Source organism: Oncorhynchus tshawytscha, linkage group LG32 (assembly GCF_018296145.1).
Source record: "Oncorhynchus tshawytscha isolate Ot180627B linkage group LG32, Otsh_v2.0, whole genome shotgun sequence".
Taxonomy (NCBI): Eukaryota; Metazoa; Chordata; class Actinopteri; order Salmoniformes; family Salmonidae; genus Oncorhynchus; species Oncorhynchus tshawytscha.
The window spans coordinates 7,631,567-7,652,308 of record NC_056460.1 but is presented as its reverse complement, the minus strand read 5'-3'; the positions used below and the strand labels follow the sequence as shown (position 1 = coordinate 7,652,308).

The following is a 20,742-nucleotide window of genomic DNA, read 5'->3' as shown; positions in this document are numbered from 1 at the left end:
TAACACCGTTGTTATTGCTCATCTTTATTTTACATTTACATTTGAGTCATTTAGCAGACTCTCTTACCCAGCACAACTAACAGTAATGAGTGCATACATTTTCATATTGGTCCCCTGTGGGAATCGAACCCTACTGCACCAACGGAGCCGCACTTAATCAAGTGTGTCAATCATTACAGACCCCACTGTACATCCAAACAACACGAGGTGCTCGATCAAAACAGGTTACTAGATCAGAAGTGGCTAAGACGTGTTTGACTGTAGAGAGGTCCTGACATCTCCCTCAATTCCCTCTGCGACTCTGTCCAAAGTCTTGTTTGTGCAGTACTGATTAGTGTTTCACAGCTGCGCGCCAATGTTACTTTTTAAACCATTGGATTCAATTGCATTAAAAACATTACAATCCAGGTGACTGGGGATTCCTCCCAAATGGCAACCTACACCCTCTATAGTGCACTACTTTAGAGGCCATAGGGCTCTGGTCGAAAGAAAGAGAATGGGGTGTAATTTGGGACTCAGGCTGGGATGTAGAGCATGTCATGTGATGTTAGCATGGAAACAGGAGGGGGAGAATAGGGGTAGAAATAGCGGTATCAGGTGCAAAATGTTCTCTTTCCCCACCGTTCTCTCATTTAGCAGACCAGGTGATGGAGGTGGAGGGATATATAATGAAGCCCAGTTTCACATTTGCACATGTACAGTATTTCTTACCTTTGTGTGTTCCGTATGCTACAGTTGCAGCCACCTACGCCTCCCATTTTAAAACCTCTCTTTCGCTCTCTCTCTCTTTCTATCCCTCTCTCACAGTGCGGCAAAGGGGCGGAGAACTTCGACAAGTTCTTCACACGCACCCAGCCCCAGCTCACGCCCCCCGACCAGCTGGTCATCGCCAACATCGACCAAGCCGACTTCTCAGGCTTCTCCTTCATCAACCCCCAGTTTGTGCACCCCTCCCTGGTCTCCCTGCACACCGTATGAGGGGGAGCGGGCCACGGACCCCCTTCCTACCTCTGCTCCCTACCTAGCACTAACCCGCCACCAACTGCAGCCTCTTCAAGCCAAACTCCCAATCACCAAAACTGGTCCAACTCTACAACAACAACACAGACCCTGATATCAACCGCCATTTTGAGTTCCTCTATCAATGTATTAATGATGTGTCCTCTAGGAATGGGACTTGGGGCTCTGAGTGAGAGGAGTTGGTGAGTGGAAGTGCTGTGTGTTAATGGTGAGGGGGAGGGTGAAGGTTTGAGGAAGGAGATGTATGTAGGGTTGATATACTTTCCCACCCACCTGTTGTGTTTGTTTTCGGATGGGCAATTGTTTGAAATGAATCATGATAGATATTGAAATGAATCATGACAAATATTGAGATGACTGACCTGTTGTTTTGAATGTGTGGGGATAAAACCCATGAAACTATGCCAGTTTTTTTTTCTGATTCTAGAGCGAAGGGTTAACTTCTTGTTAAACCCTGTACTGGCTATACTAGTCTCCATTGAAACCCAAGGCAACTACAAACATAATCTCTTGTTTTGAGCTATTGGGTCAGAGCCAAATATGAGGTCAGTACAGGGAGACTATGTTTACAGTTTTACCTTGTGTTGGTGAGATTTTATTTCAATATGTTTCATTACAGGTGCCCCTATGTTTCAATATACATCAAATAATACACACCCAGTACGAATATCATGACACACTAACAATAACACGCACATACAGATGTAGGATCTTACTTTGATCACCCCATTGCAGGAAAAATTTCTTGCATTGCAAACTAAAATGTGTAATGTGTTTGAGGTTTAAAAAGGCTTCTGAAGTTTAATTTCCACTTAGACATTTCAGACTTGTTTCTTTTCCCTTACGAAAAATGTATCAACCCCTTAAAAAAAAAAAAAAGGCTTAATTATAATCCACATAATAACTCACATTTCCTGTAGCCGCACTGATTATTTTCCTGCTGTAGCAAACTGGCTCAAATTAAGATCATACATCTGTACACACACGTTACATTAACACAGGGATATATTGAACCTTGAACTCCAGGTTGTATGGTTATCTTGTCATTAGGTTTACAACTGTGAGTGGACATTGAGACAGAACGCAGTAGAAGTTGTGGTTAGAGGAAGTAGGCAGTGCAACAGTCCCATCTTCTTTCAACACCTACACAAGAATAACAGGTTAACAGAAGTATAAAGGTGGTCGTTCCAAAAGCAAATGGTGATCAGGTAGCACTACTTTGTGACAGCCTTTTTTACTATCCTCCTGTCCCGACTTTGTTGTCACTCTGCCCACTTATCAAAAAGGCCCTCAATGGCCATGATTCTCTTTAACCTGAAGAAGTCCTTCAATGTTAAGTTCCCAAGGGAAATTTATTGAGGATTTAGGAAGTAAATTGAGAGAGGTAGCGACTAAATTTCAATTGATGTCGAGTTATTGTTTGCTTACTCAATGAACCGTGCAATATTATATTGCATGCTTATACCCTTATACATGGCTATAACGCCATTCTAACCATGTTGACTAGAGTATCACGTTATTAAAACGATTAGTTCTCTTTTCTGCTTTTATGTGATGTCATGCACCCCCCCCTCCCCCCAATTAGTTCTAATTAATATTTTAGTGTAACACATACCAGTGTATTAACTATTTTGTAAATATTAATGAGCTATTTAAAAAAAAAAAGTATAGCATCTCGCAGATTTTATACCAACAACTGAATGTGATTTTATTATGTTAGATAGGTTAACATATTTCTATGTAAAAAATAAAGTACCCCAAAATATCAACTTTGTAACAATTAGGTGACAAAATAGAGTCGGTCGGGATTAGCAAACTGAGAGAAACATCTGGACGACTTTTGCCGATATTATCAAACGTTTTCCGTTTGCTCTCGTCTCCATCGCACATATCCGATGTCCTTGAATGCGATAGCTGAGTGAGTTGACTGAATGTGTGCCTGGCTCTTGTATCTGCATGTTGTTGGTGAGGATTTAAAAATAAGTTTAACAAAATGATATAAATGCTGCATGATACTCAGTACCAGTAACCAGGCCCCTGGTTGGATAGCAAGGAGTCTCTGCCCAAACACCAGATCCAAGATCAGCTGAACCTACCCTAATCCTAGCCATTCACAATTAGGAGGCTATGGTCAAATCTGACTACAGATATGCGTTTAGGGGAACTCCTAAACACATGTCTGTACTAGACCAGATGGGACAACTTGCTCTCTAGTGTCTCAATGAAGGGGTTTTGTTTCTTCTTATCGTTAGTATTGTTTGTTCGTATAAAAAAAAATACAATTTACATTATTTGTATTGTCGTCGTTTTTTTGTTTGGTTATAGATTCTGCTCAAGTGATACAGGAATGTTTTGCGGAATTATCATCATAGCAATTCATATCTTAACATCTAACTGTTGCTAGATTTATACAATTCCCTCGACTTTTGCTCCTATAAACCTTTTCCTAACCTCGTAACTGTGCCAAACCTGAAACAGCCAGAACCCGACAATAGCAGTGTTGCACTAGCTGTAGTCATACCAATGACCCGTCAATACCGAAATCTTATCAATACCGATGTGTTGTCAATACACATTTTTTTTTCAATGCCGATGACTCGTCAATACAGATGTCTCTCCCTGGTAGACTCTTGGTGGTTAGTCCAAGAGAGCGTGCCAACACCACATTTCAGTACGTCTTTCCGACCCATGTGCTTCTCGCTAAAAATATGTAGCTAAGGGATTGCTAATTCAAATAATGTCGACGTGGTTCTGATGCCAGACAATCCGGCAGTCGTTTCTTGTAGTTTTTATTTTATTTTTTATGTCATGTTAGCAGCCTACACCTCTGTGGGAGTTTACCTTTATGCTTTCTAGCCGGACAGCAGTATGACCCTTCTGCAATACCATGCCTGCTTACCCCTTACCTTAACTCCCTGTGCCTATCAATCAGTGTGTGTGTTTACATGTGCGTGTGAGAGAGGGAAGGAAGGAAACCATAAATGAGTGGTTGTTGAGTGAATAAATGAGTGAGTGTGTGGATGAGTGAATAATTGATCGGTGAACAACCCCGTTCCTCATCCTATTGGCCTGTTAAACCCCCCCTGTCTGGGTAGCTCATCTCCTCTGTCCATCCTTCCATTCCTCCCCCCTTCCTCAGTGCCTGGGCAATCGATCCATTCCCTTACTGACAAAGCCCTCATCCCTTCTCCTTCAAGATCCAATCAGTTCATGAAAGCAGTTTTGTCCGAGAAACTCGGCTCTACAGGCTGACACCTACCTGCCCTTCTTGCCCCTTCCAATCCTCCCAAAACGTACTGGGGAAAGAATTGGCCAAATGTGTTCTTTTTCACCTTCGTTTACATCCTGCTTTATATTTTCCTTTGCCTTAGCTCCTACGTCGTGTGTCCCAAATGGCACCCTATTCCCTATATATTGCACTACTTTTGTCCATAGGCCCTGGTCAAAAGTAGTGCACTATATAGGGAATAGGATGCCATCTGAGAAACAGCCAGCCTCTCCCCCATTCTCTGTTGATTCATGTCCAAACCAAGCGCTTCTTCTGTCCCTGTACATAATGATTTAGATATCTACATAGACTTGTAAAAGAAAGAATATATTGTATTTTGCAAATGGTTTATGTTCATTCTCCCCAAAACCCTTTGAAAGTGAGTCTGAGCTACTTACCTTGTAATCAATAGTGTAATTTGTACCTACTGTATGATAATGCAAATAAAAAAAATAAAAAATGGCTATTGGGAAGCTGTCTTTTTTACTTAAACATGAACTCAACTCATCAAAATCCACCATTATAAAAAGCCATTCCTGGCAATGACCTGACTCTATTTAAAGGTATTGGGTAACACTTTGCGGTCCATAATAAACCATTTATAAGGCATTTAGAAAAAGTTTGCTGGCCATTTACTAATCATTACTCCCACATTGAAATGACACTGGTCACTCCAAACATTTTCAGAGTGTTTCTAAAGTACAAATGGCGCTCACTTTAAATGGCAAAAACACTAATGATTCATATGGTGAACACACAGTTTATAAATGCCTTATACATGGTTTATTACAGGCTCTTAAAATAAGGTGACATTGCTGTCAACTCACATTCATCAAGTGTTCTGATTGCACTCAAAATGGGACTGGTTTTTCTAGTCTGATTTTAAGAGATCCATCTCCCGCAGAGCCCCAATATCGCTGTCACAGTTTCCTCTCTACTGCTGACATGGACAGGAAGTTTGCAGTTGATATAAACCATTGGGAAATTTGATTTGAGCAAATAAAGTATGAAAAGGTACAGAAAATGGGGGTTTCAGATGAGAGGAGGAGGAGAAGTCAGATGACCTTACCTGGTTTTATGGTTGTCAACACATCTCCACTAACAGCAAGAGGACAGACTACAACCAGGAAACAACTTTCACTGACAGTTGGTCCAGTTTTAAATGTTATATGGACACAGTCACAATGGCATTTCTCATAAATGTCTGGTGAAAATGAAGCCTCCTGATTTATGATCCCTTACGGGAATGAACACATTAATTAAGTTTGATGATTAAGATGTATGGCAGAGGTTTTACAGTACGTCCACAATCTCCTGAAGCTTCCGTAACAGACGTCCAAGTGTCTCTTGCCATTTGGAAAAGCGTGATGAACCGTAACCAAGGTTCAGTGAGCCTGACTTACCATCACTTGTGAGGACCAGGGGTGAGTGCATACGGACATTAAAGTTTAACACGCGAAGCGCTCCGAAGAAGTGTGGAAACGAGGTGCTGAATTTTTCATTGTGGACGCTGCGGCACAATCAAAGTATTTTTGTCAGCCGCTGGCTTTCTCATTTACAAGCTCGCTGGCACAGGAAGGCCCCTGCACCTTTGGCAACCAGGTCAGACAAACAGAATACAAAAACTATACTAAGCTGTGATAGGTAGGTTGGTTGGTTGGTTGGTTGGTTGGTAGATAGGTAGGTAATGACATTGCTCACTGTAATGTTTGTGTACTTAATACTTATAATTTCATATCTGTGTTTGTGTGAATGCATTTGTGGAAGAGCTTGCGATAAGCATATTCTTGTACTGGGTACGCTACACTATCATGTGCATCATGACAAATCAACTTTGATGTGGCACGGACAGACGTGAGTACTGTACACCAAACCTTATGCAGATGTGTTAGTAGGTTGATCATCAGCTCCATTGCCGGGTAGACTGAAGGACATGCTGGTGTTGATGGAGGACTATGGTGTAATGGTCATATCTGTTAGAACTTATCACAAACTGCAGCGTTGAGGCGGATCTACAGAGCGGATATCTACGGAACGTCTTACCAACCAACCAGGCTCCACGGTGCCTGAGGGGCCAATCAATGAGGTGGAAGGAGCTACATGCATTTCATGTAATTTCAATTCGGTCAATTCAACGGATGAAATTCAAATATTGTGAACAAGCGATACAGTGATACAGTGCATTCGGAAAGTATTCAGACCCCTTGTCCTTTTCCAAATTTTGTTACAGTACAGACTTATTCTAAAATGGATTCCTCACCAATCTACACACAATAGCCCATAATGACAAAGCAAAAACTGTTTTTTCTAAATGTTTGCAAATGTATCTCCCCCCAAAAAAAAAAAAACTGATATCACGTTTACATGTGTTCAGACCCTTTACTCTCCACAGCATGATGCTGCCACCGCCATGCTTCACCAAAGGGATGGTGCCAGGTTTCCCCCAGACGTGACGCTTGGCATTCAGGCCAAATAGTTCAATCCTGGTATCATCAGACCAGATAATCTTGAGTCCTTTAAGTACCTTTTGGCAAACTCCAAGCGGGCTGTCATGTGCCTTTTACTGAGGAGTGGCTTTCTTCTGGCCACTCTACCATAAAAGCATGATTGATGGTCTCTCTGACAGAGATGGTTGTCCTTCTGGGAGGTTCTACCATCTCCACAGAAGAACTCTGGAGCTCTGTCAGAGTGAACATCGGGTTCTTGGTCACCTCCCTGACCAAGGCCCTTTTCCCCCAATTGCTCGGTTTGGATGGTGGTTCCAAGCTTCTTCCATTTAAGAATGATGGAGGCCACTGTGTTCTTGGGGACCTTCAATGCTGCAGTTTTTTTTTTTTGGTACCCTTCCCCAGATCTGTGCCTTGACGCAATCCTGTCTCGGAGCTCTATGGATAATTCCTTTGACCTCATGGCTTGGTTTTTGCTCTGACATGCACTGTCAACTGTGGGACCTTATATAGACAGGTGTGAGGGCCTTTCCAAATCATGTCAAAATCAGTTACCACCGGTGGACTCCAATCAACTTGTAGAAACATCTCAAGGATGATCAAAGGAAACAGGATGCACCTGAGCTCAGTTTAGAATCTCATAGCAAAGGGTCTGAATACTCATGCAAACATTTCTCACAACCTGTTTTTGCTTTGTCATTATGGGGCATTGTGTGTAGATTGGGGGGGGGGTGGGATATTTAATCAATTTTAGAATAATGCTGTAACATAAAATGTGGAAAAGGGGAAGGGGTCTGAATACTTTCTGAATGCACTGCACTATACAACACAAGGCTTTACAATGACTTCACCTGAATGAGCAAAAAAAGCCCACTGATAGTCCCATGGAAACATACAGCTCTCGGTCTCTCGTTCTCTCTCTCCCTCAAGAGGCCAAAGGCAGTTACACAGAAATGGTACAAACATACATCAAGCTCTTCGATGTTAATACGTTTTGAAATAAAAAGCAACACAAACAAATGACATCTTAGCACTCTGTCGTGGGCGCGTGGGTGGGGTGGGGTGGTGGGCAGGAGAGGAGCTGCCATTAGATTTGTTGAATCTCTCTCTCCCCCTTAACAGCAATTAACCCTCTTCAATAAGAGAGCATTTGCTGTCAGCCTGGTATAATTTAATTACTATAAGGCTGGTGATGAAGAGCCATGGGATCCCTCGCTGCCGTATTAAGCCGCCATGGACCCCGTCCCAAATGGCACACCTATTCAGTACACTACTTTTGACCAGGGCTCGTAGGGCTCTCGTCAAAAGTAGTCCGCTATGTAGGGAAAAGAGTACCATTTGGAACGCAGAACCATATCATTGTGTCAACGGCGTCCCTGAATCTGAATCTAATGAACTGTCTGCTCTGCTCTACCAGTAACCATTAGGGATGTCTGCTCAACGTCTGAGCTGCTATAGCCTGCAGCACTTAAAGTCTGTTCATTGCTTCTAGTGGGAGTATTGGAAGCTCTGTGAAATCAATGGGTACTGTATGTTCAGGGAACTTGTTAAAAGGTCTCTCTCAAATCCAAATGCATTTATTGGCATGAGAAACAAACCAATATACTTCACATTGTAATAAAATAATAAATAATTAAATAGAATAGTAAAAACGAAATAATATAAATAAAACTAGACTGATAACAGTGGATAGTAATAGGAAGTATAATCAATAATTGGTTAAACATGAAAAATAACAAGCAACTATTATTACTACTAAAATGAATGCTGCCACTTATTTACACTAATACCACAACTATCCCTACTATTACCAATCTCTCTCTCTGTCTCACTCACTCACACACACAACCCCTGTTTCATTTTACCAGAGTGTGGTGACAGCCACTCCTCTTCCCCAGAGTGTGTAATCTTATTTAGTGGACCACTGGTTTGAGAACCAGGCCCAAAACCTTTCTAATTCTCTATTTATCCAATTATGAACACAACAACCTTGACCTTCTCTCTCCTTCACACTTGCAGGGTGCATCCCAAACAACACCCTACTCCCTATATAGTCCACTACTTTTGACCAGGGCCCTAGTGCACTGTACAGGGAATTGGGTGATGCTGGGTGCTTCATATTTAATGTCCAGCTACGATGGGGATGAATCATAGTGGCTCCGTAATGTCCATAATGAGGAGAGGAGGGGGTTAAAGGGAGCAGTGGGTTTTGAAAGATGGCTGTTGCTGAGTTATAGAATTAGAATTCCATTCAAGTCTATTTATATGGTTGTTGATAACACGGCAATTTGTTACTTCAAAAACGTTAATAGAGGTCTTCATAATCCATTAGGACACATTTTTTATCAGCGACATTTTATAGCAGCCTGTGGGGCAAATTCCGTCGCTGTCCATGGCGCTGGAAATGTTGCCAAAGCTACGCTTTTGACGGCGAAAGCTCGAAAGAACATGGATAGACCGGCGGGAATAACAGGTCGCAGCTTCACCGATGCTAGAACAAACACACATAGAGGCCTAACAAATTGTGCCAGGAAAAGTAGTTCTCCCTTGGGTGGAGAGGGAAATGCACGGGGGCGATATAATAGCTGAGATGTAATCAGGGATGTAGATGTGGACAATCAACGTTTTCCAGACAGCTTTTAATTATGCATACTACATTGATAGGCCATATGCTCGTAAATAATTGGATAAATGGCCATATGTCTCTTTTTGGGGGGGTCAGTGCTAAATTTAGTTGGATTGCTTTGTACATTTTATGCACACATCAATACCCTATCATAATCAGCCAAAATGTTCAATAATGATAAATAATTAAAACTTTGGGGGTCGTTGGCTACCCGCCCAAAAACAAAAATTATATATATATATATATAGAGAGAGAGGGAGAGAAATTCAATGGGTTATGACGCTGAAGTCAGCCACAGGCATGTGTGTCTTGAATGTCACATGATGGAAGCTTCGTGGTGGGTTTGGTGCTTGATTGAACAGCTGTGTCGCATTCAACTCACACGAATCCCGAATCCCGTTAAGGAAGAGAAGTCTATGAATGTCAATCTCGGGACCGTTGGTTTATCCAAAGGAGAGACATTATTTGTGGGCTGCATTTCGCAAAAGCGAACTCTTGTTTTTTTGTTTAATCAGTGAAGCTTCATAGGCTATCCATATCCCCAACGGCTGCCGCTGCCCAATTGCTGGCGCCAGGCTGAAGTGGAATGCGCACTAGTATTGTCCTGCCGCCCATCCACTGCGCACTGCATCTCCGCGAGTCAACAGTAGACAAGTGGAGAGCAACGCGGGAGAAACAGTATTGTAAGGAAACGAGCGCTTTCCTCGACGAGACTTCTTTGTGAAGGTAAACAATGTTTATTTGAATTATTTCCTCGACTTTGAAGTGTCTCAGTAGGCAATCCGAAATGTGTTCAAACAGTGCTCTCTAGTTTGTTCGTCTCCACGTGATAGACTATATTGTTTTCTTCACTAACTGCTCTGTAAAAAATAACTCACTTTTAGAAGTTTAAGCGTATTCCTGTGACGTAGGCTCTAGAAGAGAAAAAACAACATTTAACTGTAAATGTCTAATGACACAATACACACTGTATTATCCTTTGTATAAATATTCAAATCCATTTAGTCAGTTATTGAGTTTAATCGGAAGGAGATGGCTGTATTATGTGGAGGGAAAAACTTCTTTTTCACACTTCCATAGACAACTTTTTTTACCATGTCGATGTGAATACGAACAGGTAGTTTTTACGACATTGTGAACACGATATTTTCAGCATGAATTAATATGTGTAAGCATTGGTTTGCTTTTTAAAAGATATGTCTGGAATTGCCGTTGTTGGCGGGCTACTATAGATATAATTGCAAGCCCTTGCTTTCAAAAGCGAAGCGATATTGAACGCATCCCACTTGGTCATTTCATTTAGGTTTAGTGCATTACTGAAGAGCGAGACCAGACAGATGTTGGTGGAAAGTGGAGTCAATATCGATTTTGTTTGGTGGTTTGAGTTATCTGTGATGCTGTAATACGTTTGATAGTGAAATATGCTATCACTATGATCAAACCTGAAACGATCGAAAACTTTCTCAATTTACCTTACTGAATTGTAATAGGATACATGCACGTTTTTCCAGTTCAGGACCAAGGACAGCGATTCGAGGTATTCAAGGGCCAATACAGTACAGAGACCACTTCATCTTACGATAAATGTGGCCCTTGGACATTGCAATGGTTTAGATACTCCTTTGTGTGTCCGTTTACGATTCAGCCTTTGCGCCTTTAGATTAAATTATTAAGTCGTCCATTATAAAAGTGTAAAGTCTATTTTGTATCATGATCAAATGTGAAATGCAATGCAAATATCCCAAAGCACTCTGCACTAGAAAAGGTTGTAGACAAACTTGGCTGAAAGCCAGTCATTGTGTCCCGGACCAATATTGGTAATAGCTGGGTCATGAGAAGGACTGAACGGCCAATTTTCTACAGCTCAACAGACTATAACAAAGCCCAGAAGTAATAGTTGGCGGAAACTTTTAACCAAAGCGTTTTCTATAGGCCTACAGTATATGTGACGCATGCAGCCATCAAACCCTGCCTACTTTCCTCCTGCCAACCTGCTGAAGTAGCTGTTGAGTTCTCTGCTCCCCTTGTCTGACAATCTTCCGAAGTTCAGCACCTCATAGCTAATACATATTTAATAATACAATCCTGTATTTAATTTAACGGTAATGACTAAGAAATGTTTCATCTTAATTGTGGAGGCACTTAAATGAGTGTGCTGGGTGGATAGCACTTTAGAATAGAATTTACATTACGTGTAATATGTTAGTCCCTATAGGCACATGCAACTGAATTGAGTGCTCATGCTAAATTAAATGTGCAGATGTTCGACTAATGCATGCCTATACACGATGACTAATTAGTCTGTCATGTTACTCACATTGGGCCTAATCATATTTACAATCTAAGAATTTGTCAGCAGGCGATATTAAATATTTCCTCTTCTAAAGAGTCACTGTGGAGTAGAGTCACTGTGGAGTAGAGTCACTGTGGAGTAGAGTCACTGTGGAGTAGAGTCACTGTGGAGTAGAGTCACTGTGGAGTAGAGTCACTGTGGAGTAGAGTCACTGTGGAGTAGAGTCACTGTGGAGTAGAGTCACTGTGGAGTAGAGTCACTGTGGAGTAGAGTCACTGTGGAGTAGAGTCACTGTGGAGTAGAGTCACTGTGGAGTAGAGTCACTGTGGAGTAGAGTCACTGTGGAGTAGAGTCACTGTGGAGTAGAGTCACTGTGGAGTAGAGTCACTGTGGAGTAGAGTCACTGTGGAGTAGAGTCACTGTGGAGTAGAGTCACTGTGGAGTAGAGTCACTGTGGAGTAGAGTCACTGTGGAGTAGAGTCACTGTGGAGTAGAGTCACTGTGGAGTAGAGTCACTGTGGAGTAGAGTCACTGTGGAGTAGAGTCACTGTGGAGTAGAGTCACTGTGGAGTAGAGTCACTGTGGAGTAGAGTCACTGTGGAGTAGAGTCACTGTGGAGTAGAGTCACTGTGGAGTAGAGTCACTGTGGAGTAGAGTCACTGTGGAGTAGAGTCACTGTGGAGTAGAGTCACTGTGGAGTAGAGTCACCGTGGAGTAGAGTCTAGAGTCACCGTGGAGTAGAGTCTAGAGTCACCTATGACTAATGAGTTGCAGGCAGCCTCGGCCCTCGGAGTACTTTGTAAACACGTGACTAGTGGTCTCAGTCGTGTAGAGTTACCTAGGTTAGGGAGGCTAGACAGGGTTCACATTAACCCAACACTTTCCAGAGCACATAGGTGTGAGTTGGACAGCACATGGTAATGGTATGTGTGCTTTATTGGCATGGGCACGCGGTCATGGAACAGTCCCAATCGGTAGTGTCCGCCGAACGTCCAATAGGTTAGATTGGGCTGCGTGTCGTTCATGTAGATAATCAACAAAAACAAGGATCAAACTGAGATATTGGGTGATTTTTGTCTTGTGCTTTTAATTGCAGTTGGTTATTATTTACAATCCTGTAACACTTGTGACAAAGGCGTTCCTTGTATGCCGGACTTTCCCTTCGCATCCCCAGGTCATTCCATGATAGTTGTCATAATCAAAGACTAACTAACTGTGTTGTTTTGGATACAACTGAATACAATAAAAACCAACTTTTAAAATTGCCGTTGAAAAGTCATAATGAAGTAAGAGAGAAATTAGTTGTTATCTGTCAAGCCTATACATGCCTGTAGTCTGTAGCCTTGGAGACTGGCAGTCATGAACACGGACCAATGTCCTGGCTGCTACCACAGGCTAGTTCACAGCCGATGTACACTGACACTGCGTCAGCATCTGCTTGACAGGGAGCTAATACCACTCTCTCTCTCTCTCTTTCTGGTGGAGGTCCCATATCACAGAGCCTGCCTCTTCTTGTACAGTCTGTCCTCCTGTCTGTCCGCTTTACACTATTACAGTGTCTCAGCCAGCCTGCCTATGCCCCTGTCTGTTTGTCTGTCTGTCTGTCTGTCTGTCTCTCCCCTATGGCACTGTCATAACAACACACTAACTTTGTGACTCTTACATGTAAGCGCTGTTTCTTCCGACTGGCCCATGAGCCTATTCGGTCTTCCTTAATGTGGGAACCTTAGTATTGTGCCGCACACAAAAGAGACATGGCTAAGTACTTAAAGAGAGAGCAGTACTTGGTCTCATGACAAAGCCGGAGAATGTGCCATTTCTCCGGGTGACTGGCTGTGTTGTGCCATTTGCCTCTCAAACGCAATGCACTGCCATGACGTTTGCCTCTACGTTTATGAGGAACTGTGGGAGAGTTCCTCGTAGCATACAGCTATAGGTATAAAGAGACTCACTTATGTGTCTTCATTTTTAAGTGAAAATACATTTGATCAGATCCAATTATAGATTTCTGACATAATCAACAGTGGAGTGTCATCTGAAAGAATTTGATTTGAGAAAATGATGACCACAGTTCCTCTTATTTTATTTTGGGATTTGGAGTTGATTGACAGGCTGTTGACAATCTGGCCATGTTTGAAGAGGCGGTAACACTTTCTTTGGATAGTCTATCTGTAGATGCTCTACAGATTATCAGTAACATTTCAACTAACTATCTACTATCTCTAACCCGAACCCTAACCCTTATTCTAAACTTAAACCCCATCCTTACTGTAACCTTAGAAAGCAGTTGCTTATCAACAGATAGTATGACCATCTGTAGAGCATTTACAGATGGAAAATTGGGACCATACGAATGAAGTGTGACCGAAGAGGCGAGCAGAGCCAAGAAACACTGGCTGAGATCTGTCAGGGAGATGCCTTTGGAGCAGCATAAAAGGCTTGGAGTGAGGCAAGCACTGCTCAAGCATATTAACATGTTCTGACATTAACTGTCCCCAGGCACTCAGTCAGAGTCAGTCCGTTGTTGCCTCTGAACCCTAAAGACTCTAGGCTGGTAAGATGCCCTCTGCAGAGTCTCCAGAGGTTTAACTGTTGGGTTGAGTTTGTGTTAAAAAATGAAGCCCTCTTTTTTTTTAAATATTATATATATAATATAATATTAAAATATTTAGATGGAGGGCCAGTGGAATGTTGTTTTGGGAGCACAGAGGTGAAATAACATGACCTTTATGACCTGGGGAAGAGTACCGGGAGTCTGAGTGTTTTGTTGGTCAAGAAGACTGACATATGAGTATGGCTGAGTTAGCACAGCCCTGTAGTGCCTATGCTACTGTATGCTAGTGCTATATACAGGGGCTATGGAGGGTGATTGTGGCTAGCTAGCTGCTAAATTCCACCATGGCCCCATGTCGTGTCCCCCATGTCGAGCCACTGACCCCAGGGCCCTATAGTCCTCTGATGCTGTCCACCCCACTGACCGCCCGCTCGCATCAGTGGAACACACAGGCCACGTTACTCTGGAGACGGTGCGTAGCGACATCTGGCCGTCATGGAAACTGGGTCAGTGGCTTTCCCGAAAGGAGTGCACAGACGAATCCTTGAGAGAGAAATAATGTTTAAAAAAACAAAACAAAAACATTTTAGTTAACATGCATTTCTGTTCTGCTACTGACAAATGTCTGAGTAACTCCAGCGGTTACCGGATTATAACCAGGTCCTATGACCATCACGTTCGGTGGTAGGGACCAAGTCGGTTGGGTAATAGAAGCCCAACTAGCTGTTTCATACTGTTGAATTTGCATGAGCTACAATGTTCAGAATGCTTGGTATTAAAATGAGCAGGTGTAGCCTATTAGCAACATCCACAAACAGAGTGTCGATGACGTCTAAAATTGAGAGAATTATCTACCAATCGCAAATGACACTCGATGATGACAAGGACGGTGCCTCCAAGCAACCAATGGATAACGCCTTAGCCTAAACATATACATTCCATATGCGATCCTGACCAGTGACCACCATGAACCCCTTTTTCCAAGAGACTGTGAGAGTTCTGTGAACAGAGTTCTGTTTCATTGCATCATTGACTTTCCGGCGGTTGTGTTGAAAAACAGTAGTTGGTTTTTGGGTTGAATGGAGGCTGATGAGGCTGGGTGCATGCTAATTGAATGGACAGAGAGAGTACTGACTGACCTAGTTTAGTGGTGATGCAGTGGGTTCCATTCCACTGGAGACAGTTAGATAGATGTGCATATCTGCCTAAAAGGCGCTACGTGGTCAATCTGACATCTGCTGTTGCCGTACAGCATTTACTGCGATGCGGCCTCCGCAGAAGTCAGAGCAAAGCACAAGCAGAAGCACAAGCATTTCGCTACACTTGCATTAACATCTGCTAACCATGTGTATGTGACAAATAACATTTGATTTGATTTGAAATCTACATTTTGCCTTTCGCCGTCAACCAATCATGTCAATGTGGAGCTATACGGAGCCGTCTGCATTGTTACAAAGTTTGAGAGGTGCACGGCGATGCAGTACGGAGCTTGATTTGGCCTCTTGCATTCCTCTGGAGGCTACGCAATTGCGTCACACCCTCCATACGAAGCATCAGACCACATTTTCAGATCAAGCATAAATTGGCTTTAAATCGCTGTTAAAATGAACTCCGCCCTCGAGTGGTGGGAAACACACCACAGAACAGACCTGGGTCATGTTCATAAAGCACCAACCGGAGAAAAATGAAACGGAACTGGGACTTGTCTAATAAGAAACAATCCTTTTAGTTTTCTATCGCTTGCCTTTTATGAACAGAACCCAGAGTAGGTGCATGGTCAAAATGGCTTCAGGTGCTATCAAATAAGACTGTTAGGTTTCTATAGTAATAGAAAATGCTAGACACTAAACAGGAAGTATGGTTCACTAGATTGTCGCTGTTGGGTGTTCATCCACGTATTGGACTGGTATTGGATTCCAGTCACAGAATGGATGTGTCCACCTTCTTCAAAGGTAGTTTGTAAAAATGCAAAGGGCGACTATGGGGCTTTTTGGATCTCCCTGCTTAGGCCCTGGAAGCTTTGAACATCTAATGAGACACATTGGTCAATAGACAGTTTTTCTCGGCTCAATCTCCGTTCATAATCCCATACGGGCTGAAACAATGTGTGGACTGAATTAGTATTCATAGTAGATTGAATGGGGCCTGTTGATCTCTTTGTGTGTGTGTGTGAATGGACATGATGGAGAATTTCAATGGTTATTGGCTGTGGGTATCCTTTGATCTAATCCGAAAAGTGTGTGTGCAGATGCAAGCATGTGTGTGTTATGTGCATTTGTCGATAAGTTTCTTGGAAACCAATGACTCACACATTAAACTGGCAAGTTGGACATCATCATAGCTTCCTGTACTCCGCACTGTACCATTGGCATTAAGCCTTTGCCAAGACTGTGCTTCAAGTAGCAAGGATTGGACACAACGACACTCTCCAAATATTATATATTTGAAATTATAAACTGGGTGGTTCGAGCCCTGAATGCTGATTGGCTGAAAGCTGGGGTATATAAGATTGTATACCATGGGTATGACAAAACATGTCTTTTGACTGCTCTAATGACGTTGCGTCGTGCCTAAGAACAGCCCTTATAAGTGGATCCATACAAATCTAGGAAACCGATGATTCCAAAATCAAAAAACCACTAACTACTGATGTTAAGCATTTAATCTTGCTATCCTTTGGGTAGGAGAAACAGACTGCCTTAGGCAGAGAGCAGAGCAAATGGCTCCTCAAAAGGTTGCTACCACTAGGATAATGACATCTGAGGGAATTGGAAATAAGTTGTCAAAGAGATGATTAATATTTCATATTTTAGTTTTTTTTTCCTTCTCATTTTCATGTTGAGGTAGAGGATATTGTTCTGCCCTAACGGCAATAATTTCACCATGACACTTAGACGTCAACTAGATAGACTATGAAACAGCATTCCCACTTCTAACTTCCTGGTATTTTCACTGCAGAAAAGATAAGTCTGTCTGGATATTTCTCAGTCTTTTACTTGTATATGACCCAAAGGTCAACAACAACACTCTGCACTGGTTGCTTTCTCCTGGTATAAGAGTTCATGAATATAACAACATAGAATATCTTTGCTAATAACTTCCCGTGGAAGTAGCTGTTTTGGACACTTTTCATAGAACAAGTTAACAGTCATTAATGTACACAGACAAATCTGTAAAAAAATAAAATTAAAAAAAGTGTCCAAATCCAGTTGAAATAGAGAATCGCACACTTTTTTTACCCTATTTCCCCAGCCACTTTAATATGGACAGACTATTTCTGACTGATCGCACAAGGACTAATGACGTCTGGATGTCTGTTCGGTCATTATGTTTTGTATCATTTAGTATTCTGTCATTTGGTGCTCTGTCAGTATTGTGATTTAGTGTTCTGTCATTTCGTATTATCATTCAGTGTTCTGTCATTTAGGCGTAGCTTTTTGTCGTCTATCATTTCAAATTCTGTCATTTAGAAAGCTGTAATTGTGTCCACACCAGGAAGTAGGCCTTCTATACATTGAAGCTCAAACTGCCTTGATAGATCTCTATTTCTAGAGGTTTGGTAATGATGCCTTGTGGGTGTAACGCAGAATGAGCGCAATGGGATGCTAGCATTGAATGTTAACCGCCCTATGATAAAACACAGTAGCCTGTCAATGAATGGCCTTGTGCATGACATGCAAACTAGCGCTTCACATGCTAGCGAAGCCACTGGTGTTGAAAGGCTGGTATTAATGTCTAAGTGGACGTGTGGGTCGAAGCTTTACTGAATGGGGACTGATTGGCTACCTGATAATGCCCCTCATTGCTTACACATGCTGGACCTTTGTGCTAAAAAAGTACAATTTGATTGACTGGTGAGTCAATGGTTGTGTCCCTATCACCTCATCTCCTTTCCTTCCTGATAGCTGACCAATGGAAATGTTCCACCTCTGAGTGAGCTACATGGCCCAAATTTACATTTGGTTTGAAGAGAAGGCCTATGGACCTTTTGCCGTCATCCACTTCTAATTAAATGTAATTGATTTTCTAATTGTCCAAATTATAAAGTGGTTTGTTGGTAATGATGGAATAGGCCAGTGTCATTACACGCATAGCTGTACCATAGTGAGTCAACCGTAGTGGGAGAGATGACATGTTGCATCCACAGTCACCGAGGTCAGATGAGATATTTACATTACCAAGTCATTACCGCTGTTGCAACAATGACTGTGGCTCGCTCCTTTGAAACGATGAACATGCGAAAGCCCTTTAAATGAGATACATTAGTCTCATCTTATACATTCGTACCCACATGTTATCGATATCGTGATACAAGGGGTCGTGAGGCCATGTTATCGATATCGTGATACGAGGGGTCGTGAGGCCATGTTATCGATATCGTGATACGAGGGGTCGTGAGGCCATGTTATCGATATCGTGATGAGGGGTTGAGGCCATGTTATCGATATCGTGATACGAGGGGTCGTGAGGCCATGTTATCGATATCGTGATACGAGGGGTCGTGAGGCCATGTTATCGATATCGTGATACGAGGGGTCGTGAGGCCATGTTATCGATATCGTGATACGAGGGGTCGTGAGGCCATGTTATCGATATCGTGATACGAGGGGTCGTGAGGCCATGTTATCGATATCGTGATACGAGGGGTCGTGAGGCCATGTTATCGATATCGTGATACGAGGGGTCGTGAGGCCATGTTATCGATATCGTGATACGAGGGGTCGTGAGGCCATGTTATCGATATCGTGATACGAGGGGTCGTGAGGCCATGTTATCGATATCGTGATACGAGGGGTCGTGAGGCCATGTTATCGATATCGTGATACGAGGGGTCGTGAGGCCATGTTATCGACATCGTGATACGAGGGGTCGTGAGGCCATGTTATCGATATCGTGATACGAGGGGTCGTGAGGCCATGTTATCGATATCGCCATGATACGAGGGGTCGTGAGGCCATGTTATCATGTTAGGGGTCGTGAGGCCATGTTATCGATATCGTGATACGAGGGGTCGTGAGGCCATGTTATCGATATCGTGATACGAGGGGTCGAGGCCATGTTATCGATATCGTGATACGAGGGGTCGTGAGGCCATGTTATCGATATCGTGATACGAGGGGTCGTGAGGCCATGTTATCGATATCGTGATACGAGGGGTCGTGAGGCCATGTTATCGATATCGTGATACGCCATGGGGTCGTGAGGCCATGTTATCGATATCGTGATACGAGGGGTCGTGAGGCCATGTTATCGATATCGTGATACGAGGGGTCGTGAGGCCATGTTATCGATATCGTGATACGAGGGGTCGTGAGGCCATGTTATCGATATCGTGATACGAGGGGTCGTGAGGCCATGTTATCGATATCGTGATACGAGGGGTCGTGAGGCCATGTTATCGCGTGATACGAGGGGTCAGGCCATGTTATCGATATCGTGACATCGTGAGGCCATGTTATGATACGTGATAAGGGGTCGTGAGGCCATGTTATCGAGCCGTGATACGAGGGGTCGTGAGGCCATGTTATCGTGATACGAGGGGTCGTGAGGCCATGTTATCGATATCGTGATACGAGGGGTCGTGAGGCCATGTTAAAACAGGGGTCGTGAGGCCAATCGATATCGTGATACGAGGGGTCGTGAGGCCATGTTATCGATATCGTGATACGAGGGGTCGTGAGGCCATGTTATCGATATCGTGATACGAGGGGTCGTGAGGCCATGTTATCGATATCGTGATACGAGGGGTCGTGAGGCCATGTTATCCCATCGTGATACGAGGGGTCGTGAGGCCACAGTGATACCGTGAGGCCATGGCATCGTGATAAAGGCCATGTTATCGACAACTGAGGCCATGTTATATCGTGAAATGAGGCCATGTTATCGACATCGTGATACATGAGGCCATGTTATCCCCAGGGGTCGTGAGGCCATGTTATCCATCGTGATAAGGGGTCGTGAGGCCATGGACATCGTGATACGAGGGGTCGTGAGGCCATGTTATCGACATCGTGATACGAGGGGTCGTGAGGCCATGTTATCGACATCGTGATACGAGGGGTCGTGAGGCCATGTTATCACATCGTGATACAGTGATGGAGGCCATGTTATGACATCGTGATACGAGGGGTCGTGAGGCCATGTTATCGACATCGTGATACGAGGGGTCGTGAGGCCATGTTACCATATCGTGATACGAGGGGTCGTGAGGCCATGTTATCGACATCGTGATACTTGAGGCCATGTTATGACATCGTGATACGAGGGGTCGTGAGGCCATGTTATCGACATCGTGATACGAGGGGTCGTGAGGCCATGTTATCGACATCGTGATACAAGGGGTCATGGCGCAAATGTTATCGATATCGTGATACGAGGGGTCGTGGCGCAAATGTTATCAACATCGTGATACAAGGGGTGGTGAAGCCACACGAAGCCACCCAAGTCGATGCAAAGAGAGAAAAAACAAAGCCTGATTAGATTGCTATTTCTCACACACACACTCCCACTCAAACAGCCAGTGGCAGTAAACAG

General features: G+C 43.2%; 2 protein-coding genes across 2 annotated transcripts in view; both read left to right on the top strand.

Moving 5' to 3' along the window:
• Positions 1–4,752, top strand: part of LOC112230347 (protein kinase C alpha type) — a 245,119-nt gene extending 240,367 nt beyond the window's left edge. The window contains exon 17 of the mRNA XM_024396599.2: positions 808–4,752. Within this exon, the coding sequence (XP_024252367.1) occupies positions 808–978 (171 nt within the window). The 3' untranslated portion in view covers positions 979–4,752. The remainder of the gene's footprint in view (positions 1–807) is intronic.
• A 4,877-nt stretch (positions 4,753–9,629) lies between these two features.
• Positions 9,630–20,742, top strand: part of LOC112230151 (voltage-dependent calcium channel gamma-5 subunit-like) — a 28,100-nt gene continuing 16,987 nt past the window's right edge. Inside the window, exon 1 of the mRNA XM_042310962.1 lies at positions 9,630–10,087. The gene's annotated coding sequence lies outside the window, so the exon portion shown is untranslated. The remainder of the gene's footprint in view (positions 10,088–20,742) is intronic.